This window comes from Helianthus annuus, chromosome 10, assembly GCF_002127325.2.
Source record: "Helianthus annuus cultivar XRQ/B chromosome 10, HanXRQr2.0-SUNRISE, whole genome shotgun sequence".
In the NCBI taxonomy this organism is placed as follows: Eukaryota; Viridiplantae; Streptophyta; class Magnoliopsida; order Asterales; family Asteraceae; genus Helianthus; species Helianthus annuus.
The window spans coordinates 30,493,318-30,518,708 of NC_035442.2; the positions used below are offsets into that span (position 1 = coordinate 30,493,318).

The window sequence follows — 25,391 nt, forward strand, 5'->3', positions numbered from 1 at the left end:
AGATCCGCGGAATGCCTCCGTGGTGCGCCACGTTTATAAGGGTCCTTGGCTAGACCCGATTCCCGGTTATATATCTTCTGAGTGGAGTGCCTTGCTTCCCAAGTTACACCGTCGGAGAGCGGCATCCAAGCTTGAATCAATAACCTTCATGTAATTGACCGGGTCGTCGTCCTCTATTCTCTTCCCAACTCCGAACTTCACCTCATCGTCCCCATACCTCAAAGTCAGTGTCCCGTCATTCATGTCTACCACTGCTTGTGCTGTAGCAAGGAAGGGCCTCCCTAGGATAAGGGGGACCTCGGTGTCTTCCTCCATGTCGAGTATGACAAAGTCAACTGGATAAACGAATCTGCTTACCCTTACTAAGACATTCTCGATGACACCTTGTGGGAACTTGACTGATCGATCAGCGAGTTGTATGCTTATTTTTGTAGGGCTCGTGGTTCCTAAGCCAGGCCTTTTGAACATCGATGAGGGCATGAGGTTAATGCTAGCCCCTAAGTCGGCCAAGGCATTGCGAACGGGTGATTCCCCTATTGAGCATGGAATCGTGAAACTTCCGGGATCGATTTTCTTTTAGGGTAGTTTATTGAGTACGAGGGCAGAGCATTCTTCGCCTAAATTAACTAATTGCAAATTTTCAATTTTCTTTTTATGTGTAAGGAAGTCCCTCATAAATTTAGAGTATTTGGGCATTTGGGTTAGGACTTCGATAAAAGGAATATTAACATGCAATTGTTTTAACAGACTTTCGAATTTTGCGAACTGCTCATTGGTCTTTTGACGAATTAACCTACCGGGGTACGGAACTCGAGGAGCCTTGGTAGGCTCTGGTGATGGGGGAGAGTTCTTTTCCTGCAGATGTGTTGGTATTGTTTCTTCCGTTACTGGAGGTACTTCTGCAGGCCCTACGGTGCGGTTTCGTAGTGTGATGAGGTGAACTTGCGCCTTTGGGTTTGTTTCGGTATTGCTAGGTAATGCGCCTTGCGGTCTCTCGGAAAAATTTTGTGCTAGTTGATTTATTTGTTTTTCTATGTTTTGAATGCTAGCTTGTTGATTCCTAAAATTAGATTCTAATTGTAGAAATCTTTCCGAGTTTTTCTTATCAGTGTCAGAGACGAGGCGAGATATAGTATCTTCGAGCCTTTCTCGTCCACCTTGTTATTGAGTGAAATTTTGTGACTCATTTCTTGATTGCTGAAAGTTTGTTCGTTGGGTTTGTTGGTTACTACTATTGCCGGTTTCCCTCCAACCAAGGTTTGGGTGGTTTCGCCATCCTTGGTTGTAAGTTCCCGTTGGAGGACCCGACGGCCTAGGTCTATTATCAATGTAGTTTACCATTTCTTGTTGATCGTCCGTTTCTTTCATGCAACTCCAATTTTCATGTGACCCACCACACCCTTCACAAGCCATAACCGAGACTGTTTTTGTCATTTCTAATTTTTTTATTTTTGAAGAAAGGGCCTCGATTTGGGCTTGTAAAGAGGTGCTTTCGTCGACCTTATGGGCGCCCGGGGCGATAGACTTATTTCCCCGGGGAGTGTGCCATTGAAAATTGGTTTGAGCAATTTTCTCAATCTGATTATATATTTCGTGTGGGCGTCGATTACCTAAAAGTCCCCCGGAGCTAGAATCAAGTGTCTGCCTAGTGTGTGGCAACAATCCATTGTAGAAAGTGGATACTTGTTGCCATATTGCGAGGCCGTGATGGGGACACTTGCGTAATAGCTCCTTGAACCTTTCCCAAGTTTCATATAAGGATTCCCCGTCCTCTTGTGAGTATGTATTAATTTCAGCCATTAATTTAGCAGTTTTAGAAGGAGGGAAATACTTATATAGAAACTTTTGGGCTAGTTCATCCCAGGTGTTTACCGATCCAGCTGGGAGGGTGTTGAGCCAAGCTTTCGCTCGGTCTTTTAGTGAGAATGGAAACATACGGAGGCGGATGGCGTCGTTTGATGCTCCATTGATCCGAAAGGTATCACATATTTCTAAGAAATTAGTTATATGTAGAAGAGGATCCTCGTCCGCAAGCCCGTGGAAGGTTGCGGAGTTTTGGAGCATTTGTATCAAATGCGGTCGAAGTTCGAAGTTATTGGCTTCGACATTCGGAGCATTGACAGCGGCGCCTAGATTACCTACGGTGGGCCGTAGATAATCCATAAGGGTACGTTGGTCCGCCATTGGGGGTGGATCACCCGAAACCTTCTCTTGGTTTTTGGCTTTTAACCTTTTTCTGAGAAAGCGTTCGGGTTCTTCTAGCGGTTCCTTTATGTCTTTATTGGAACTGGAGCTCATACACTACGTGAGGATGGCGTCGGGTTCCAAGTCCTGCAATAAAAACAGAAAAGAATGTTGGTCAGAAGGTTCACCACGGCCCCGTGTTGAGCGAACACGGCCCCGTGGTCGGAATTACAGTGATTGTTTTTCAGATCCCAGTTACTGGAAGTTGGACACGGCCCCGTGTTGCACCGGCACGGCCCCGTGGTCAGCCTTCTGTAACTTGAAAAACAAAAACTGCCAGTAACGTTGCTGAGCACGGCCCGTGTCCGACCAGGCACGGCCCCGTGCTGAGCTCTGCAGAAGCTGAAAAATCTAAGAAAAATCCTAAAAAATTAAAGAAAAATAAAAATATGATTAGGCCGTTGATTCCTTACTTTCTTAAAATCCTTGTGTCCCCGGCAGCGGCGCCAAAAACTTGATGTGCGTGAAGTGTGTTATATTTTTGATGTATATTTAAGCCCTTTTTACACTTTTAGCCAAGTTTTAAATTTATAAAACACGATATTCACTAACACTAAACACACATATGGGCAAGTGCACCCATCGTGGACGTAGTATAGTGTTGGTAAGATACCGAGGTCGTCCAAGGACACAAGAGCTTTTAATACCGGTTTATCCTCAACGTCTAATCAAATCAAAAAGTGAGAAAAATGTTTTAAACTAAGAAAAGTAAAAACTAACTAAATGCTGAAAATAAAGATAAAATAAAAACAGATAGACAAGATGAATCACTTGGATCCGACACGTGTATTAGTATAACCTTTGATTATTTTCGCACTTTTGCACTTGTTTAAGAGATTATCTTAGTTATTGTAGTAGGCCCCTCTTTTGAAGGCGACGTTACCCTCAACCCAGTAGTTTGAGTCAGCAAGGATACAATCCTAAAGGGTCGGATTATTGAAAGATAATGAATTAAGTTATTAATGCAAATTGTGGTAGGCCCCGCTTTTGGCGGTGACGTTACCCTCGGCTAAGTAGTCTGAGTCAGTAGGGATACAGTCCTAAATAGCCGGGTTATAGTATTAATAGTAGTTAACTTATGAGGGGGTCAAAGAGTTTGGATCCCCGCCATCCAATACCTATGGGCATTGAAGGAGATCCTACTAAATTTGACCCAGGTCCCAAGCAGGACCTCTAAACGCTGAACAAGGGCAAGACCCTTACCAAACCGTTCCCTTAACCCCCGACCAGGTAGCCAACATACCTCCATATAGACCGTGGAGATATGAATGGTGAAAATCTTTTATTTTATATAGACAGTAAAATAATGCCAAGACACCACGGACAAACGATAAGGAAAGATCACCTTCAACATAAGTAACTAGTTATTAAAGTCATTAATACAAAACCAAATAAAAAGTGCAAAAGATTAAAAATAAAAAGTATTATACTAAACACTTGTCTTCACCAAGTGATGTAAGAGACTTAGGCAAACATGGCCTTGATTGTCAAGAACTCTTACGATCAATCTTGGATCCCGAGACGACTCACACACTCTACGATGGACAATGGATGATGGTGGTGGATGATGGTGTTATGGTGGTGGTGGGTGGTGGATGAGGTGTGAGAGAGGTGGTGTGCCAAGGGATGAGAGAGAATGAAGCCAAGCTCCTCTATTTATAGGCTGAATAGAAGGCTGGACACGGCCCCGTGTCCGCTGGACACGGCCCCGTGCCCGTCTGACATTCTCTCACTTCATTAATTGTAATTGCGAATTACAATTAATGCGCCTGCTGTACTTTCACCACGCCCCCGTGCTCGCTGGACACGGCCCCGTGGTGGGCAATGGAAGCTTCTATTGGTTTGTCTTTTCTGCTGCTTCCTGGGCACGCCCCCGTGTTCGCTGGACACGGGGCGTGTTCAGACTCTGTTTCTTCTCCTTTGCCTTGGGAGGTGCCGTTGAGGGTCCGGGCAATCCACTTTTGTTCCTTTTTCTTGTATTTATGGTAGAATTAGTTGTCTTTTTGCTTCTTTTGTGATTTTGAGCTCATTTCATCCTGAAAATACAAAAGGAAGACAAAAACACTCTTTTTCCAACATTAGTACTAAAAAAGGGTTAGTTTTATGCCTTAATTGATGTGATTTATATCTTGCATTTTACACACGTCAGGGAACAAAGAAAGGGTAAAGCCATCCCCAACAAGCAACATCCAGTGAAAACGTTCGTGTTGAAACTGCTCTTGGTAAGTTATGTGTGCTCATTTTTCATTAATTAACTCTTTTGTTTTTTTCATATAATCTAATGCATCTTTTGTTGGATGGGGCTGATGAAAATTGTCTCTGAATCAGGTATTCAAAGGTAAAAAGAATGCTTGGTGAGTGTAGGATATAACTTTGGCACATGAGTTGAGTTGAGCCGAGCTTGGCTCGAGCTCGGCTTGGTTACAAAATGAGCCAGCCCGGCTCACGTCTTTTTAAATCAAGTTTTTTTAGCTAGGTTTTTTTAGTTTTTTTCGAGCGAGCTACAAGCCGAGCCACAAGCTTTTTTATTTTTTTTAAATCAAAGATGCAGGCTATATATAGGTAAAAAGGGTATATTTTGGTACCATTCGGTTGACCTGAAACAGTTTTGCTAAAACTTTTTTCTTACCTTAACCCTTGAAGGTCACCTGCCTAACTCAAAACATAAGGTTTGATCTATGTGTTAGCGTATATAATACCAATATCTTAGTTGTTTTTTGGTAAAATTGATTATATGCCTGATGTGTTGATGTTTAAGCTAGGTTTAGGGAAATATGTATGATTACGATTTTATTGAAGGTGTTAGTTGAGTTGTAATGAATCAACAGTATTTGATTGAAAGTTTGTTTTGTATTGCAATGTTGCAGTCCAAGTTGATGGTTCACTTGCTATCCCCACACCGCCGGTATTAAACGCTCTTTCCTGGTGCTAATAATTTTAAGTTTTATCATTGCAATTGGGACTTCATTTATGCTGAATATGTTATGGTTGTTGGATATCATCATAGGTGTATAGTTTGGCAGGTATTGTTCTTGTTGAGTCCTATCATATTTTATTGTCCTTTCTTTGTTATCCAAAAAATAAGTTCTATAATTTTTTTGTTAATTATCATTTTCTGAGTTTTAAACCTTTAATTGGTCACACTTTGGATCAATTTTGGGGCTGGGAACCATAAAACCGCTTACTCGATCAACTTTTTGGATAGGATGAAGATACTAAATTTTTGTTTGGGTATACATAAATAATCTCGATTCAAAATTATTTAGGGGGTCAAATGATTACTATTATATAATTAAATTCATTCCAGCTGCTCTTCCCAAACATGAGAAAAAGTTGTTGCTGTTGTTACGGCTGAGAAGCCTTGCTAACGGATGTGAAAGAGGAAAAAGAACAGAGCCTTGAGATTTGGATAAATATTTTGCAATCAGTAAATCGAAACAAGGTATTCTTCTCCCAGGAAACCATAATATGTTCAGTTCGTTTTTGTGTTTGCACCTGTTTGGTAGGTTAGGGTTTTTGAAATAATCAGATTGAACCAAGCAACCTTTGACCCATGTAGAAGCATCCCAATTACTAGGGGATATTTGTGTGATCGAGCCAAGTTTACTTTCCATTCTTGATTTGAGTATATTTTGTGTCTGTGAATCTATAGATATAGATATGTGTATATATTCGCTTTACTCTACATTGAGATTAGGGCACTAATGTAGAGATACCATTTTATTGTTTACCACTTAATTCCTAAATTGTCATCGTTGTGTGTTAATAGTGATTTATATTATTTCCTATGCTTTTGGAATTTGATTTGAGATAAGTTTCACTTCATCTTTCAGAGTTTATTGGAACTAGCAACTCCACAAAAACAGTGCTGTAAAGTCTAGACTATAATGTAACCTGGTACACGCAAACTGATCAGACTTACTGTTTCTATTGCGGTTTAAATGGGTAATTAGTTCAACTGTAACCGTTCGACACATACAGTCAAGTTAATTGAAATCTAGATTTGAGTTGTTGTTTTAATCGTAACTGATGTTGTTCTGCATATCTATTAAATGACACTAGGTTTGGGACAAGTGACATGTGATGGTGGGCGACAACTCGATTTAAAGTGGCAAGAGGGAAGAGGCGATCTACGGCGGGCGGCGGTTCGGTGACAAACAAGACAATGGTCGTCAACAAAGGTTGGCTATGTCGGTACGGCGGCCACATCTGGTGATGATCGGTGGCCAATTCGCTTCGGTGAAGGTGAAATAAATCTGCCCCGTAAAGTGCAGCGAACGAGACCTTAACTTCCTGTGTTCCGTGTTGGTTTCGGTATCAAATCACAGGGTACCTGGCAACAACGATTTGGGTTGTTTTGGCTAAGTGGGAAGTGCTCAGGGGCAACAAATGGTGGTCAAATAACACCGGGTAGTGGGGTGATGGCTGCCATAACATAACGGAAAATGGGACATCCACGTCATGTGATTTGGGTTCGGTTTTGGGGTCGAATCATAGTGTACGTACATAGCGTGGGTTTGAACGTTATAGGTGAGTTATAAACATCCATGTTTTAATGTTTTCAATGGTATTAATGGGTTTTATTATGACATCTTGCGTCAATTCGGACACAAGTAAATTTTTAAGTGGGTCTCTATAGGTTCAGCCAAGCAGAATATTATGCAGGTCAAGATGGGCGGTGTTGCATGGTTGGACGGGCTGGAGTGGATTATGTAAAGAAACTAAATGGTGTCTAAGGAAACTCTACCTATACGTCATCATTCTTTTGCTCCACTTTACCGGATTAAGGCACTATCCAAAGGGAGCGTTGGTAATGATATATGCCAGATCTAAACTAGATAGGAAAAAAAATGGTGGTTCTAGGTTGTTCTTGGCAGATTTGGACCTGAACTTGGTTGTCTTACGGTGGTTGTGGTTGTTGCCGTTTTCTGGTAAAGTGGAGAACAGGTGTGCAACTTGAAAGTGGTCGATCTTACGACATGGGGTTTTGAAAAAGATGTTGCAGATGTATGCAAGTACAGCAAAATTTGCATGCAGGTGAGACTGAAATGGACAATTATATTAAATTAGATATAAATGTTACTGATTTAATTTCTCAAAAGAGAACAACTATATAAAAAGTTGAAATACAACTTTATGTTTAAAGCAAATCACCTCCATGTATAAAAAGTTGAACATTAGTCTGAGTTTTTGTTTGATCATTTGGTGCAGGAGGGCGGTGGTGGCCTCTCATTGGGCTAGGTAGAAATCGGGTTATGCTAATTACACATGGCTTGGTTGGCTGAGTCATTCACTTTCACCTCATGAAAATCCTTCCTGTTTCTTTCTTTTCTTCTGATTCTTTGTCGGATTCCACTTAAGGCAACCGGAGGTGGATACAGAGTTGCGGCCATCTCTGACCGTTTTCGCTATGGTACCAGCGTTCTCTTGCCACGCCAGCCCGGAGCTCCAATTTCACAATATTATTTAAGACTCTCAACTCAATCGGAATTAAGACGCCGATAGAATGAAGACGCAATCAGCGAGGGTGTAGTTGACAAATCCGACAACAAATCCAGTGTCTTTAATTAACGATGGAATTCAAACCTATTTCAATACTCATGATGGAATTAATAGCCATCATCATTGATTAACTTTGATGTTTAGCCCGTATGTCTCTAAGGAATCTACGAACAGGCATCTCATATGTTTGTTGTATGCATCATTATAACATAATTGGGTCAACAACTAAGTCAAAGGTTTAAGTTGATCAAAACTCATTACAATGAACTTCTTATAGCATATACCGATCTTCGCCCCTAAAGCACAGGTTAGTAACCTTTTATTTATCTAATTTTTTTTTAATGTTACATCCCATTTCTAGCTTTGTTTGAATTTAGCACACTTTATTGCAATGCTTATTTTAATCGACTAATATAGGTGTAAAAAACTGGGTATTGTAGTTAGAGCAAAAGTTTTTGCTTGATCTATTCATGCGTTCATTCTTTCAGTTATGTCTGAAACATACATGTGATGTTCATACTCTTTTTTACTTTCTTTCTTTAGTTGGTTTTAGACCACCTCTTCTACCCATTAGCGTTATGAAGCAAGCATCCCTCTATACCCTACCGCACCACCATTGCTCCTATTCCAATACCGTTAATTGTTGAAGTTGTCGCCGCCGCTACCTGGTTTAAACGTTATCGCCGGTGTTATATACCACCATCTCGCCTTATTATCTCCGTTGCTGCTACATGTCGTTTAAGGAAAGGAAGTTGCGAGGGCGATTGTTCAGTTGGGAGAGACTTATGAGAGGATAGAAATCATGAAGCGGGAGGATATGGTAAAGTTGGAGAATCAAAAGATGGAGTTTACTAGAAAATATGAGCTTCATATGTTGAACATGTTTATGGAGAGTCAAGTTGAGCTTAAGAGGATGAATAATAAAAAGAAGAGATCATCTGCTACAAGTATAACACTGCTCCTAATTAATTTCTGACATTTGATGATCACCAACAAAATACTAATAAGGCTATTAATGTTTTCTATTATTCTATAATGTTTTGTTAAATATAAGAAAACATACAGGAATAATCACATTTATATCTGACTTTGTTTTTAGCCATAATACGACGACCATGATAATATACTAAATGTTTTTGAAAAGAGTTAATAGGCATGCTACTTATTGCATTAAGAACTTAGTAAGTAAGGCAATTTGTTTATTCCAGCTTTTAATATTCAAAATTTACAGGTATTAATTGTGCTTTTGGCATTATTTAGTATCTAAAAACACATTTTCAAATGTGTAATATGCTAAAATATTTGTTGATGACAGGTTAAAGTGTGTGATATATGTGGAAATGCAGGGCGTGAGGACTTACTTGCTATATGATGTAGATGTCTGGATGGTGCGGAGCACACGTAAGTCTATTTATTGATGTTAAATGGGATTTTTTGTATTAATAAATTGTTAAATTGTAAGTTTTGGACATTTTGCTAAGTATTGCATGAAAGTAATGATAAATAAAGTTCTCGAATGTGATTGGGTATGTGAAGAATGCGAAATGGAGGAAACTAAAATCACAAACCGACAAGAATAACACAGGGACTTCAACTGAAAAGACCAGTCTTCGCATTCAAAAGTTGCGAAAGCACATGGAAAAAAGACTTGCAGACAAATTAGATTCGTCTTTTAAAAACTGGCTCTTGAGATCCCAGGGTCATGTAAAGACGTTGAGCGTGGGAAAGTGGAAGTTGACCATCAGTTTTATCATTTTGGTAGTGAGTCTACAGAAGGGTCACATTCTCTCGCGACACGCCCACGATTATAATCTTTACTAGGTATGTAACCTAAATTGTTTTCTTTCTCTTATAGTTTATCATTTTGTACACTAATTTGGTAGTTTTTATGAGGATTTCAAGAGCTAGATACATTTTAATTTGTATCTTGTGGCAGGTGACCTTCAACGGTTAAGGTAAGAAAAAACTTACATTTTCGAGCTACGAACCGAACCGAGCTACGAATCGAAGGTTAAAACACGAGATGGAGTCAAGCTACTAATACTTGACAACGACGGCAAACCTACGAATAAAACAAATAATGTTGTTTATAAAGAAATCTTCAATGAGTTGTGATTTTTGGTTGTATTCATGTATTTCAATTATTTGGTGTACTCTCTATCATTTCCGTTAATATTTCAACGTATATATAATTAAAATATTTAGGTTAACAATGCTAAAGTAGTTATTTTTCTTATTAGCCACCCGTATAACACACGAGAACTTAGACTAGTAGTTAAATATACGAACTTAACTTTTAATCAACGAGAGGGGTGATTATCTTCCACTACAACTCAGGCTGGTTGGACCCGTATGCATCTCTTTGACTTTACTTCTTTTGCTTTTGTCCACACTTCAAACTCAAATAAAACGTCAAAATATGTTTTAATACTTTTAAAAGCAGGTTGAATCCTAACAAAACCATCATAAATGTTTCAAATGAGATGAGAGTTAAATCAAATTATCAAACTGTCAACTAAAAATTCGTACTAAGTAAATTGTTAAAATCACCCTTGAGGTTTGCATGATTTTGCAAGTTTACTCATTTGTACCATAATAAAGACCAATAAATTATTATGTATTATTAGTCAATTTTGTATATGAACACAATTTAAATAGTTATAAATAAAGTTTAAGTAAATCATATTCTATTTTATATTCCTGACCAGGAGGACACTCAGACTAGAACGAAAAACAGTTAAATATGCTGTGTTGGTATGAGAAATCATGCAATCTAAAAATATTGAGTTAACTTCCATTTTAGTCTCTGTGGTTTAGGTCATTTTATCAGTTTAGTCCAAAGGTTTTATTTTTTACATGTGTGTTCAAAAAGGTTTCACCGTTGCCATTTTAGTCCCCTATGTTAATTTCATTCATTTTTTCTGTTAACGAGAAGACCAATTCGGTCATTTTATATGTAATTCTGTTAACTAGAAAGACAATTCGGCCATATAAAATAACCGAACTGGACTTCTCGTTAACAGAAAAAATAGATGAAGTTAACCAAGTGAACTAAAATGACGATGATGAAACCTTTTTGGACCCACAGGTGAAAAATAAAACCTTTGGATTAAACTGTCAAAATAACCTAAACCACAGGGACTAAAATGGCATTTAACTCAAAAATATTTTTACAAATCAGATTTTTCTCTAGACCACTGATGATGTGACTCATGCAACTTTTTAAATCTTTTATTTCTAAACACGACTCAGCTTAAAGAAACGAAAGAAAAAAAAATAATAGAAGAAAAGTCGTGCCCAAGTATTGCTTGGCAAACACGTATTTTTCTCTCTGTGTAATACTTTCTAGCCTGGTGGCTTATTATATTTCAATATCATTTTCAAACTGTCCAACAATATTATTTAATTGAGATTATAAATAATCATATCTGTTTAGCTATAACTATGCATAATATATTGTTAACCACGTGATTTGACATAAAAAATCACAACCAAAATAAATAAAATCAAATCCAATCTGTGTGTTTTGGTATTATTCTTGTAGTTCTATATACACAGAATGGATACCCACAACTTCTTTCTGCGTATACGTGTGTTTTGGATACAATAATTTGATTGTTTGTTACCTCGTTTTCAGGTAAATGATATAAAATTAAAAAATATATATATAATTAGAGTAGGGTTCGTACGGAAAGTGTGTTTTTCCTAGAAAGTCTAGGAAGCGATCTGGTCCATCCAATTGGTGTGTTTAAGGGTTGAGATTAAATCAATGGCAATCTTGTAATATTTGAGTTTAATTAATTGATTTTTTTAAATGAGTAGGGGCAATTTTGTCAATGGCCGTGTTTTAAATCAATTAGATAACCGCCCAGTTCCTAAATTCAAGCGATTTTCCCTCTCTCTCCAAACCCATCTTGGAAACCCCAATCCCTACCAAAAATAACTACAATCATGGAAGAAGATAACTTTAGAAACGATGGAGAGCATCGGATCAAATTAAAACACTTTTCCATCTCCACCATCTCCGAGTTCATCATCACCATTCAAATATTGTTCTTACCATATCCGTTTTCTTGACGATGTGTTTTAACAGCAAGCAAATTAATACAGTTGTGTTTTAGCAGCAATCAGATTCATACAGTTGTGGTTTGGCATCCAGATTCATACAGATGTGTTTTAACAGCAAGCAGATTCATACAGTTGTGTTTTAGTATTCAGATTCATACAGATGTGTTTTAACAGCAAACAAATTCATACAGTTGTGTTTTAACAGCAAACAGATTCATACAGTTGTGTTTTAACAGCAAGCAGATTCATACAGTTGTGTTTTAGCATTCAGATTCATACAGTTGTGTTTTAGCATCCAGATTCATACAGATGTGTTTTAGCATCCAGATTCATACAGATGTGTTTTAACAGCAAGCAGATTCATATATATGTGTTTTAATAGCAAGCAGATTCATACATTTGTGTTTTAGCATTCAGATTCATACAGTTGTGTTTTAGCATCCAGATTCATACAGACGTGTTTTAACAGCAAGCAGATTCATACAAATGTGTTTTAACAGCAAGTAGATTCATACAGTTGTGTTTTAGCATTCAGATTCATAGAGTTGTGTTTTAACAGCAAACAGATTCATACAGTTGTGTTTTAACAGCAAGCAGATTCATACACTTGTGTTTTAGCATTCAGATTCATACAGTTGTGTTTTAACAGCAATCGGATTCATACAGTTGTGTTTTAGCATTCAGATTCATACAGTTGTGTTTTAACGGCAATCAGATTCATACCCTGTGTTTTACCATCTTTATATTGTGGGATCTATAAAAAAAAATTGGCTTTAGCACTGTAAACTGTTAAAACACAGCACCAAGAACATGCTGATAAATTCCAGTAATCTTCTGAACAATGGAATATGCGATGTAATGTGACATGGAATTTTAGTTAATGGACACATTGACTTCCAGATTTGAATTCGAAAATAATAAAAATTCAAAAAATCATGGAATTTTAGTTAATGAAGATACATTCCAAAAATAAAATTAAAATTAAAATGTGAAATTACATGATAGCCCTTCTACTTAAAATCCCTCAATGACACATGTCCAATTTTTATTCCTTCCTAGACTTTCTAGAAAAAATAGACTTTCCACCCAACTCCTACTCTATATAATTATATAAATAGACTTAATTGATAGTTTATTAGTTTTTATATACATAATCTATGGGGAAGGTTCAAATAAAAACAACTAGTTATTGTGAAAACTCGAAAACTAATTAAAAAAGCCAAAAAAAATACTAATTTTTTTTTTTGCATACCAATTTTCGCAATTATATATATATAAAAAAAATACAAAAAAAAAATTGTAGTGCACATGTGTAATACTACACATGTGTACTAAATTTTTTTTTTTTTTTTGAAAAAAAGTTTTTTTTATATATATATAAAAAAGCGATTTTTAATAAAAAAATTGTAAAAAAAAATTTGGTGTTTTTTTAGGCTTTTTTAGTTAGTTTTCGAGTTTTCACAATAAAAGTGGTTTTCATTTGAACCTTCTCCCATTTCCCCCATAATCTATACAGTGTATATAAGATGTATAAAGTTTACAAAATATGAATCACTAATCAAAATATTAAACGTTTTGAATTGTTCTTCTTGTTTTGTAATGATCTCCGTATATTTATATGTTCTGACTAGTAGTGGTACTGATTAGTATCGACTATCGAGACCGAAAACCAAAAAAGATAAATACCAATACCGTTACCGACGATCCTGTTTGGTTTTTATGTGGTGCGGTGTCGACGTGTCGTCATAGCCAACAAAAGGTACCTGGGGTAGAAGAAAAAAAGGGATATTTTCTTTTATTGCTTTCTTTTAATTCATTTTATTTATAGTAGACTAGGTTAGTTCCCCGTGTGTTACACGGGTTGAACAATTTAAACTATATAGTATAGATATTTCCTGTAAATGCAAAACAAAGATAGAGACATTTACATATCATATTGACATAAATGAGTTAATATAAATGTAACCCATCAACTCGTACATATTAATTAATGTCGTAGAGTTCGATAAGACGGCTCTAAGGCTACAAGGTATGATGATGGTCCTCCAACGGAGGATGATCCGCCACGTAGGCGCCACGTTATAGTCCTCCCAAGAATGCTCCATCCCCCAAAAGTAGAGGGTATGGGAGGATGGTCCTAGTCATAGTCCTCCCACCATATATATATATATATATATATATATATATATATATATATATATATATATATATATATTATAACAGCTACTTTCACACATGGGCCCCACATTTATGCTCCGTCGCAAACGGCAAGAAAGGGACGCGGAGGACGGGACGGCAGGGGGCAGGCTGGTGTGCCGGGCGTCGCCGGGGAGGACGAAGCTGGCGACGCTGCCATACCGAGTAGCCTAATGTCGGTTGAATGAGGTCAATCAGAGTCTATTTGATACCCTTTGTACGACTTCTTATTTTTTGAATCTTTGTATTTGATTTTAAACCTATTATTAATATTATTGATAATAATTTTAGTTATATATATCAATAATATATTTTATATGTATATCAATAATATATTTAGTCTAACATATTAATATTATTATGAATTTCGAAACTTGTTTAGCTAGGATTTAAGATTTTATTGAAGTTTTAGTTTAACAATAGGTTATTGAATTAATAATAAGAATTTGTATTAGATTAGATTAAATATTATTATTATTTGTATTAGATTAGATTAAATATTATTATTATTAGTATTATTAATAATTTTAATCAATTAAATGAGAGAATGACAAATGTCACAAAACAGGTTTCTTTTATTATATAGTATAGAATACTCAAATAGTCGATGCGACTTTTCTTAAAGGGCAAAGTTGTTATTTTATACAACGGTCACAAACTTTTAAACAAAGTTAGCATTACACTTTGAAAATATTACAAAATTGAAACAAAAAACATTAAACATGTTACTTTTTAAGTTATTTTTATCAAATCACACACAATATCTATATATAATTAACTTTTTATAGACACCAGGCTAAAGGGTATGGGGTGCATGAGTTGGGTCATTAATGCCACATAGGATCATTAATGGATTGTTACACCATCCCCTTCTTTCATCCACCATGGTTGGCATGGATTAAACCATGGCAACCATGAGCCTACTTTCCTTTTTCAATAATTCATTTTCCTTTTCTACAAAAATAAATTAAAATAGGAAGATAGTGGTTTGGGTCATGACCACACCCTTAGGGTAGTGGTTTTGAATGATGGATTAGAAGTGAATGACATGGCGCCGATGTGGAGGATCATGGTGACCATGAGGGTCATGACCACACCCTATAGCCTAAGCAAATTTGAGGATTGTATATTAAAATCATTAAATATACATGTCAAGTTTTCAATATGTAGTTTGAGAACTACTTTTTTATATTATCGTTTCAAACATAAGTTATTGATAGTGCATTTTACACCATTCAATATAAATAAAAAATATACTATAACGCGTATACAATTACCTCATATGTTATATCTAACATTTTTATTTATCATAATGTCAAACGGGTCTAAGCAAGTAAAAAAAACTGGTTGATTATGTCACACTCCCAAAATACCACATGCAGAAACCTCCACGAGGCGTGTGACGTACCAGGATCTTAGCCACCAATCAAATTGAACTCATAAGTAAAGTTAAATAAACTTTCATTTGTTAATAGAAAGTATTTCAAAACGTTACATATAACACATAGTACACAGCGGAAGCAATAATCATTGGTTAAATGTTTTATAAATCCTCGTGTAAGTAAACCATTAGACTTATGTTGCGATTCCATGTATCTCGACCCATGACCACTCCAGCATCTCAGACAGCAAGTTCCAATGATATGTACCTAAAAGCCTGCAAGGCATGTAACAACGAGTCAACAACAAAGTTGAGCGAGTTCACAGTTGGTGTTCATTGTTAAGTTGTTTCAAAACCAGTAGTTCCTTTGTAAGTTGTAAGTTAATCAGTTTACCCTGTTTCCCAAACATATCCATAGTTGGTGGGGGCTTCCCCATGTTAACCACTAGACCGTTACCATATCGACGACTGGCGAACAATAGTTGTGCCCTACGTCAATGTCTATCATCATTGACAGTTTGCCATGATCCATTAGTACACGCCCGTTCGAACGACACGGTGTGAGGTTTGTCAAACCTAATAACGCTATTAACTAATGACCCACTCGCCATCGGCCTCGGCGATTAAGTCGATATAAAGTGAGGGACTTCATGATAGAGTTTTGTCTAGTAAGTTATAAGGTTGTTGTTCTACCCAAGGAGGACGAACGTACGTATTCTACCCAAGGAGAATACGCAAGATTTATAGTGGCATCCTACCCAAGGAGGATGGCCGTACATATCCTACCCAAGGAGGATATGTAGGTTCCGTTTTAGTTTATTAACCCATTCCCAAACCACCGGGAATCCCATGCCTTGTAGAAAGTGTGAACTCACCTCGGTTTGCTCGGTATGCTTAATTACTTGTGCACAACAATTCAATCAAAGCCTATAGTATACACGTATACGCAATCAGTTCATGTTTGTAACGACTTCACATGAAATCCAACATCACAAGGTGTGCTTAGGCAACTATTATCGAGTAACACACAAACAGTTCATCAATCCACACAAGATTCCGAGTTTACATATATACTATTATACTCCATAACGATGTTTACCAGTTAAGTGTACTGAGCGTAAAAGTTAAATCATGTTATGCGAACAAATGTAACCACCATTAATAGTGAATAACGAAACTCAGTTTCTAGCATAATTCACAATCACAGAATGCCCACACAATAATGAGCCTTGATTAACATATAGCAGTTATATTACTTCCTCATACACTCAGTTTATTCTAACAAATCTATCCATTAACAGACTTGATAAGCTTAACTGAGTTAACAGAGTTAACAGACTTAACAGTTTTAACCGAGTTAATAGATTTAACGAAGTTATTATATTTAACAGAGTTATTATATTTAACAGAGTTACTAGATTTAACAAAGTTAACAGACTAAACAGAGTTAACATGCTTAACTGAACTGAGTTTAATGTGTCAAAACATGTGGCGAAAACACCTTTGTGATGAAAACACTTGGGCCGAAATCACCATTGGACGAAAACCCCCAGGCGACGAAATCCAAGGGTTTTCGTCGAGATTAAGGTGTGACGAAAACACTAGTGTTTTCGTCTGGTCCTTGATTTCGTGGAGTAGGGTTTTCATCTTTAACAGTTATACAACCACAAACTTGATGATTAACTATCAGTTACGACCACGTCATCAAACAATCGCTCATTCAAATCAAACCAGAAACTATAACATACACCCTAGATCAACAGGTTATCATCATGCACCTACCATACCACCGATTTACCAACATACAGAAGTAGCAAATATCATATGTCATAAACATCAACAGGAATATCAACTACTGAGTGATGAACCAGAAAGAGTACAGTTCAATGAATACAAATCAATGAGAGCCTTAATTTACACACTATCCACAACAGACACAGACGTAGTTCTAACTATTTACTCACGAAATCATCCTCCTATCATATGATCACAATCATCGCACAATAACAGTTAATTCATGATGCCCAAAACAAATAGAAAATCTTGTTTTCAATCAAACAATCATCAATGGTTGATCACTAACCTTAACAGAAGGAACAATAAATCGAACGACGAACGAGGCTTCGAGTGTGCAAGGTTGCCGTCGCATACAGGGGGAGAGCTCTAGGGTTTTCTACTCGGTCAGTTATTTCACAAATATAACAGTTCACAAGGTATATACACGCTTATACAATCTGGGCCCTTAATTAGTGGGCTTCGGCGAAGATGGGAAGCGACGAAAACATGGGTTTTCGTTGGGTGGGGAGGGGTTTTCGAATGGGTGTTTTCGTGTGGAGGGTGTTTCGGGTGGGTAGGGTTTCGAGTGGAGGGGTTGTTTCTTTCTTAATCCTTTTTATTAAGGGTTACATTGGCCCCTAATGTTTGTGCAATCTACTAACTTGACTAACCAAAGACACAAACTCAGTTAATGTTTTTCATTTACTAACTTAACTAACAAACTAACCTTGTTAACCTCATATAGAAAATAAAAATGAAATAATTCCCTACTATAATAAGTAACACTAACATCAGTCCACATAAACAATTTATAAACTAATCACATTACATAGATTCAATGCAACGAACCACAAAACAAAGTATGTAACAAGTAATGCATAAAGGAGAAGCCTTGGAAACTCGAGTTGTCACAGATTAGACTATAGACTATGAATTAACGTTGATAAATGTTTGACGATATATGTTTGGCAAGGAACCGCTAGTTGGTGTAAGGTCATATATGCTTTTTCACTTGTGGATCTCTTGAATCTTCACAAGTGCAGCCACTTAGATTAAAAAAGAAAAAAAGGTGCTACAAGGGATAGTAATGATAGCTTGTTGGTGCATCTGGAAGGCCAGAAACGAGGCGATCTTCTCTAGCGAAGAATTCACAGGTCCGAAGGTTATTGAAGATATTAAGTCCCTAGGCTTTTTGTAGATCAAAAATAGGTCTCTGTTTAAAGTTTTAAGGTGTGGAGCCAATGATTTAATTTCATTTTCTGATTGTATGTTTGTTTGGGTACTAGTTTCTTAGTATGCAGTTTTATTAAAAGTTGCCCGTTGAAAAAAAATAATTAACGTTGATAAATAATAATAATAAGAGTATAGATGGGATGGAATAAATGTAGTGATGGGTTGGAATAAATCAAATGTAGTGATTTAAAATTACTTTATGTGGGTGGGGCTCTTAAATGAGTAGAAATAATAAAGCTTGAATTACGTATGCGAATGCGTAAGCACCATACCACATTGGCATTTCCTCCGTAATTTCTTCCCGTGCCTATTAAATATAGTAATATCATGGTCTGACTAACCAACTTGGACCACTTGGCTTATTTATTTGTTTTTTTAATAGATTTTACATGTCGGAACTTGGAAGCTTCCCGGCCGTTCGATAATGAAAACAACAAAAGTACAACAAATCCAATGTTAATCTTTTAAACATTGGAAGTTTCACTCAAGTCTCAGACGAATTTGAGATACTTCTTACACAAGAATAATTAGTTTGACCATTTTTTCTTTGAACGGTAAATTTGGATCACTGACGAACCACTGAAATATTATCGTGTTACTAGCGGAACCACTTTATCATATCCATTTACACTAGTCATAATGCATATACAACAATTCAGAAAGAAACCCAATAAATATGGGACCCCCCTCCCCCTGTGAGAATCAAGCCCATGACTATTTTTAATGGAAAACTCACACACCTTATAAACCTACTTTTGAAACTATACTAAATTACACTTTTTCTTTTTCTTCATCGATTAGGTCGGTTTATCTTTTTTCCGTCCCTAAAACGAATTTGAGATGAGTTTCTATAATAATAAGTAATTATTTTGACTTTTTATTCCTATAATAACTAACTCATATGTCGCAACTCTATACTGATGTTTAGTGTAGGACTAAAACCTTTAGCCACTAAGGAAGGGATATCTTTACTACACATCAATGTAACTAGGTTACAAGCGTTGTGTCAATTATTTTTATTTACAATCATAATAATACTTAATTAAACATGAGCATCAGCCGCACATAATAGGATGTAAACTTTTATTTTTTTCATGATAATAACTAGAGGGTAGGCCCGTGCGATGCACGGCTTGACCAACAGTTAGTGTCCTTTATTTTGTGGTGCGTTCGGGAAAAATGTTTATGCATGGATAAAAGGTAATAAGCCAAAAGACAATGTAAGAGAAGCCATACAAAACGTCATAAGAGCTTGTACCATAAGCCGGCCACACAAAATTTAAGGCGTGCATAGCACAGGAAACTTTGTTTGCGGAATGTGTTTAAGAACAAACATGTATGCCAAGTCTAAAAACATACATTACAGAAAAAAACTTAAAGGGGTTTTATAAAGCTTCCGGTTTTATTCAATAATTCACGAAATCTTCTGCCGCTAATGCATGCCCATGTAGTCGCCCTTCCCCTTAGTAGTTTCTTGTCTACAACAGGTTTAAGCAAGTAAACATAAGCAACGGCTATGAGTTAGTCAAATCAAATATCTTAACATATGTGCACGCATGACTCTCCATACATGACTAACCCATAAAAATCATTGAGAGAACTCACTACCATATGAAAACCTTAAATCATATTACAATATGCAACAATAAATTAAATAAAACCAGACTAAATTGTAACTGCCTAAAAACTTGAAATGAATATTAAACGAACTTAAACATAGATAAATGAAGGTAAATGAACACACATAAATAAAGTTTTAAGTGAACGAACGTTTATGAACATATATAAACTAACAAAGCATGTGTTCATGTTTGTTCATTTAATTAATAATTAATTAATGAACAAAAAAAATTGTTCATGTTCATTCGTTTATTAAGAACATCCGTATCGGTTCGCTTACAGGCCTACCCACAACTCTTTTAATGAAAGTAAGACTTATTCAAAGCATTATAGAACATACCTTCCATGTTTTTGAAGCAAAGATCTCCTAATAGCCTGAGTTGGATGAGCAGTGAACACTAAATCAACTGTTTGATTTTTCAATGAATCAAAAACCTCTTGAGGTGATTTTTTAAGCTTATTCACAAGTCTCTTAAGAGTTTCTTCATTGGATGAGTTAAAATATCATATCTTGCTGAAAAATGTCGGTGTTGGTTCATTCTTCCCCTTCAATGTATAACAGGATCGTTTCACACAAAGAACCAACATTTTTCATTCGTTTCACACAAATTTGGATGCATACGTATGTCAATCGTACCTGCAATTGGATCTTGTTTACAGGTTGAGAGTCGATGGCTTCTTCCACAGCTTTAGAGGTTGAGAGTCGATGACTTATGATTTTGTAATACAGCACTACCATCTACAATACCCTGTTTTAAAAACATAAAAGTTATAAAAAACCAATAGATTTGTGAATTAAACAAATACACCACTTAAAACATGATATGCAAGTTTAAACGGAGCAAAGTTTGAAAAATATAAGTTGAATGGACCCATTTTTGATGAATAGGTTGAAATTTCCACCTCAACTTGTTCTTCGCAGTTGTTACCAACCTTGGATTGTCTCTTGCAGGGCTTCTATAGAAAGTATATAAGATCGCACATATATCGGGTTCTTTGGCTTCACCTTTGATGCAGTGTCTTACGTAAAATCAATCTCATGAGCACCAACTCTTGCAGCAATATCCTTCAATCACAAAAAGGCTAGTGAGGGAAACTTTATCCAAATGTGATGGTATGGTGTCCCATCCACTTTATATGGATTATGATGACCTTTCAATTGGAAACAATATGCTGTTTTTATTGCTATGTGTTTTCATGAATTACCATAATTATTAATTTTAATTTTAAAATTTTAAATTTTTAAATATTAAGAGGAGTAATTAAGTTACAGATGTGGTTACTAACATCAGGTTGATGGATGCTGCAATGGTGTACCCGATTGCTACTTCAATAAGATTCACGTACTGGACAATTCCATAAAGGTTAACTTGAACCCACCTGAAAAGTTTTAAAATATTTTATAATTAGACATCGATTCACTCTGGGTGTATTGAATTTGCTTAGGTCTATCTAAACAGTTTGGTGCCAGTCTCAAGACTCAAAACTGGCTGGACTTAATTTGTAAGAGAATTGGGTCGGACACGAGACAACTTAAGTTCACTTTGGCAGGCTGACCCGAACCTAGCCCAAATATTCACAGGCTGACCCGAACCCGACCCGTTCAACCAGGATTTTTTTTTAATTTTTTTCAGCAAATTAATATATTAAAATACATATATACTACAAAAAACACAAATTAGATATTAAAATTACATTAAAATCATAAAATCTTATGTCAATTTCTATATTTAAGTTATAAGAATAGCATAAAATACACACCAAATTTAATTTATAACATAAAACATATTGTAAAAATATAATATTACAGAAATGGGTTAAACGGGTCAACCGCCAACCCGACCAGGTTGACCCGAACCTGACCCGTTTAGCTAAACGGGTTGGGGGTTCAACCTGAAACTGACCGGGACCCGTTTAGATAACAAACTCATACAACAATAAAGAACAAAAACATTTAAAATCGCAATAGAAAAAGATGAAAGACCTCGACATTATGTGCCTGCTCTGTTCCTTTTGATTTTGGTTCATGGAACAAAATACCTGCAATCAATCACTTCTTAGCCACCTATCTATATGTATGGGAATAACGATAACGACTCACGCGTTGGGAGGGTTTATAAATTCTTTAAACCAATCGTACCGAATTAACTAACTGAATAGCAGCAAATGCCAACTGAAGCAACTCGTCTTTATTCAACACAGAATTTTCCGAAAGCAATGTCGACAAACTATCTAGCATATCCTCGAGCCTAGAACAGACTCCATTAAACGATCTACAATCAAAACATAAACCCGTTAAACCAAACAATCAAAAACCTCATTAATCAAATCAGTCATTATACATCTTACTTATTCGCATCATTAACCGTTATATCCTCTAACCCGATCCGAATCACATCAATCCACTTCTCAACATCACCCCCTGCAACGGAACTATCATTGAGGGTAAACTAAAAAAATTCCCATAGTAAAACCTTTCTTTAATCTAACATAAGAGAATTCTAATCAGTCACAATTTACAAATTATCTTTCTACGCGAAATGTGTGCTTTTTTGGTCATATTATCTATTAACTTCTTAAATAATATTAATATTTTTTTGATAAACCCTCAAAAATCTGATGGTTACAACCTCAAACACCAGAAACACATCAAAAACACTATCTTGTTAATTATCGATATCACTTTATCCGTTTCAAACCATAAATCCAAACACCCTTTACGCGCTACGCTCACAAAAAAAAAGATAAGAAACGAAAACCAGACCCACATACACACACACACACACACATATATATAGAGAGAGATAGAGATGACCTGGGCGTTTACTGCTAACTCTCCAAACTGAAGATCGAACTCTTGTAGCTCTTGTCATCCAAATTCTCGCCTGACAAACAAAGTTGTGAAGTAACAGTAAATCAACAAACAGATATGAAACGAAAAACCAAAGAACAGAATAGAATAAAGTGCATAAAGGGGTAACAACCATGAAGTGGGAGTGGTAAATTAGTGTTATCCGGTCAAACGTAACAGTAGCCGGAACAAAAATCAAGGGTCGTCGGAATACCTGTATCACCGGTTTTATGACCGAATGTTCAAGGAAGAGTAGGGATATCAAGGATCAGTTTAGGGTTAGAAGGTGAAATAATAAATAATAGCTATGTCACAGAAAACCGACCTGATTAAAAGTGTGGTCGCTAGTCACCGAAGCACCAAACGCAAATACTGATTTCAAACATCAGAACACCGATTAGCGAATTTAGATACAAATTTCGATTAAATATCTACAGATTCAGATCAAATATAAGTTGTAATCATCTGTATTGAAATCACAAACAACATCAAAATACGGAATTGCTTCCGAATATAGACTCAACATGGGTAAAAAAAATCAAACGGTGGTTACATAAAGATGCGATTAGAGAGAGAGTTCTGGCTACCGATACGAAAAGGAGAGCGAGCGGCTTTGGCTTGAGAGGATGCACGCGCCGCTGCGCTACGGAGGGATGATGACCGGAAATTGATCGGACGACAGCCGCTGTAGTCGCCATTGTGTGTGTGGTGTACGTTGTTTTGATCCGGTTGCTATCAAGGGTTTTGAGTTTTAGGAGGTATAAAGAAAGAAAGTGAAGAGGTGAATGAAATTAAGTCATCCTCTTCTACACTTGAAGTTTGATGATTGGGTTTCTGGGAATTAAACGTGGGAGGACGATTTATCCATTTTAACCCGAGATGTCTTAAAATTTTATAGAACTTCCTATTTAAATGGCTTTAAACATCTTGTGCATGTTGCTTTAAAATTGATACGTGTGGCAAAATTACCATCTTGTTTGATTTAAACCCCAAAACAAACCACCATGTTGAAGATGATTCACAGAAAACCATAAGAGCAACAATTAAACAAACGAAAATAGGTCCATCACATTCCACAATGAAAAACTTTGCCACGCATATCAAAAAATTAAGACACAAAATGATACAAATCAAAAAAGCATAGGTCTGATCATATGTACATATAGCACGTGAACCCTCTGTGACCCAACCCGTTTTGACCCGAACCCAATTGACAATTTTTTAAAAGCAGCCCATTTTGAACTCAAATTGAACCCTTACACAACTCACCACCCAACCTGACCAGTACCTTTTGACACATTACATGTACAACCCCATCCAACCCACCCATTTTGCAAGCCATAATCATGACATTTTTAAACATGATTAAAAAGATGGATTTAGACCATGACATACAATCTATGATATATATGGATTAAAGAATCACTTTTAGGAGCGCATCCAGTTCATCTATAATAGCATGTCCATTATGCAGAGGATCATACCTCCTTGAGGTTGCAAAATAAAAAAGTAGTCAGAAAAAAAAGTTAAACCCAAATCAAAAAGTGTATGTGTAATGTTACTTACTTGTACAAATCGTATAACATCTGGAAGGTGCATTATAGCTTTGTCCCATAGATTACTTTAATTTAGCATTACCAAGACAATTAATCCTAATTTAAGCCACTCAAGTCAATAAAATTAAAAAAAAATCCCAAATCCAATATCATACATTCTCATGATGAATTATCAATCATACAACCCAAACCAACATATGTAATCACGTCAACTTACAGAAAAAAGCAAACCCCAAATCGATTTCTTGTATTAAGCTTACCTTCCATGCCAATTGAAACCCTAGGAGACCTGTAAGAACATTGCTAGCAATCCAGAAAAAAGACACACATTATAAAATATGAAAGACATCTTAATTTTACTTACAATTTCACCCAGAGAGATAATCCACCATTGATACCTCCTCAATGTTTTGAGAAATCTTCAAAAGCTTGAAGCGGTATGAAGGATTATGGTACACGAATTTATAGGTGAAGATTAAGATGCGTAATTCTTGATTACCAAAATCATACCTGAAACCTCTTCACATGACCTAAATTAATACAACTGATCTCATCTCTTTCTCTCCCTCATCCAATTAATTTCATCTATAATTGTTTCGACCCTTTCATTTGCTATATTCACTCCTGGTTTGATTGTGGGAGTCTGTTAGGTTTCTTTCAAGGGCGGTGACGGAAAGAAATTTGGGTGTGTGAGTATGATGGGTCGGTCGAATTACTATTATACCCTCGCAGTGTCTTAAAATTTGATCCTCATTCCAGTTTTACCCTTATAAAATAAGCATTGTTTAGTTGTACATATTGCATAAAATGATGGACGCCATGTAAAATTACATGTGTGTACATCACTTCTCCTTTTTATAATAGTATAGATTATAGATTATTTTAATCAATATTATTTTAAGTACTGCATTTAAAACATCATAAATGTTGATTTTAAAATAGAACATGTAACTAAATTTTAGAT

General features: G+C 36.2%; 1 protein-coding gene, 2 long non-coding RNA genes and 1 other non-coding gene across 26 annotated transcripts; 3 read left to right on the plus strand and 1 right to left on the minus strand.

Annotated features, from left to right (window-relative positions):
* The first annotated feature begins 1,699 nt into the window (after nt 1-1,699).
* Nucleotides 1,700-1,806, plus strand: LOC118483580. The gene has a single exon (XR_004870869.1). It is a non-coding gene; the product is annotated as a small nucleolar RNA R71 (small nucleolar RNA).
* Nucleotides 1,807-5,196: 3,390 nt separating this feature from the next.
* LOC118482933 lies at nt 5,197-6,965 on the plus strand. 2 transcript variants are annotated; one of them, XR_004869262.1, is made up of 5 exons: nt 5,197-5,267; nt 5,552-5,686; nt 6,078-6,189; nt 6,307-6,774; nt 6,884-6,965. It is a non-coding gene; the product is annotated as an uncharacterized LOC118482933 (long non-coding RNA). The 2 variants fall into 2 exon arrangements; XR_004869261.1 differs by lacking the exon at nt 5,197-5,267 and having other exon boundaries at nt 5,292-5,686.
* Nucleotides 6,966-7,002: 37 nt separating this feature from the next.
* LOC110881080 lies at nt 7,003-9,950 on the plus strand. 2 transcript variants are annotated; one of them, XR_004869263.1, is made up of 6 exons: nt 7,003-7,281; nt 7,456-8,053; nt 8,290-8,693; nt 9,062-9,147; nt 9,283-9,567; nt 9,683-9,950. It is a non-coding gene; the product is annotated as an uncharacterized LOC110881080 (long non-coding RNA). The 2 variants fall into 2 exon arrangements; XR_002559580.2 differs by lacking the exon at nt 8,290-8,693.
* Nucleotides 9,951-19,628: 9,678 nt separating this feature from the next.
* Nucleotides 19,629-25,105, minus strand: LOC110884353. 21 transcript variants are annotated; one of them, XM_035978549.1, is made up of 14 exons: nt 24,938-25,105; nt 24,792-24,825; nt 24,438-24,716; nt 23,197-23,243; nt 23,005-23,085; nt 22,836-22,905; nt 22,370-22,442; nt 22,161-22,293; nt 22,005-22,060; nt 21,308-21,400; nt 20,954-21,086; nt 20,658-20,769; nt 20,361-20,566; nt 19,629-19,878 (listed from the first exon to the last, which is right to left on the minus strand). In XM_035978549.1, the coding sequence occupies exons 3-11, from the start codon at nt 24,484-24,486 to the stop codon at nt 21,023-21,025; spliced, it is 666 nt and encodes a 221-aa protein (XP_035834442.1). In that variant the 5' UTR covers nt 24,487-24,716; nt 24,792-24,825; nt 24,938-25,105; the 3' UTR covers nt 19,629-19,878; nt 20,361-20,566; nt 20,658-20,769; nt 20,954-21,022. The 21 variants fall into 21 exon arrangements, 18 of the variants coding, with proteins under 18 accessions (XP_035834442.1, XP_035834440.1, XP_035834438.1 ...); XM_035978547.1 differs by having other exon boundaries at nt 24,792-24,855; XM_035978545.1 differs by having other exon boundaries at nt 24,438-24,523; nt 24,645-24,716; nt 24,792-25,105.
* Between the last annotated feature and the right edge of the window lie 286 nt (nt 25,106-25,391).

Bases quoted from the DNA above. Each gene is read 5' to 3' on its own strand.
- LOC110884353 (XM_035978548.1), bottom strand. From the start codon at position 24,486: ATGGGACAAAGCTATAATGCACCTTCCAGATGTTATACGATTTGTACA. The intron at 23,244-24,437 runs GTAAGTAACATT...GTTTGAAATCAG, and splicing joins ATGTTATACGATTTGTACAA to TATTTGCGTTTGGTGCTTCG. The intron at 22,443-22,835 runs GTCATCTCTATC...GTTCCGTTGCAG, and splicing joins AGTTAGCAGTAAACGCCCAG to GGGGTGATGTTGAGAAGTGG.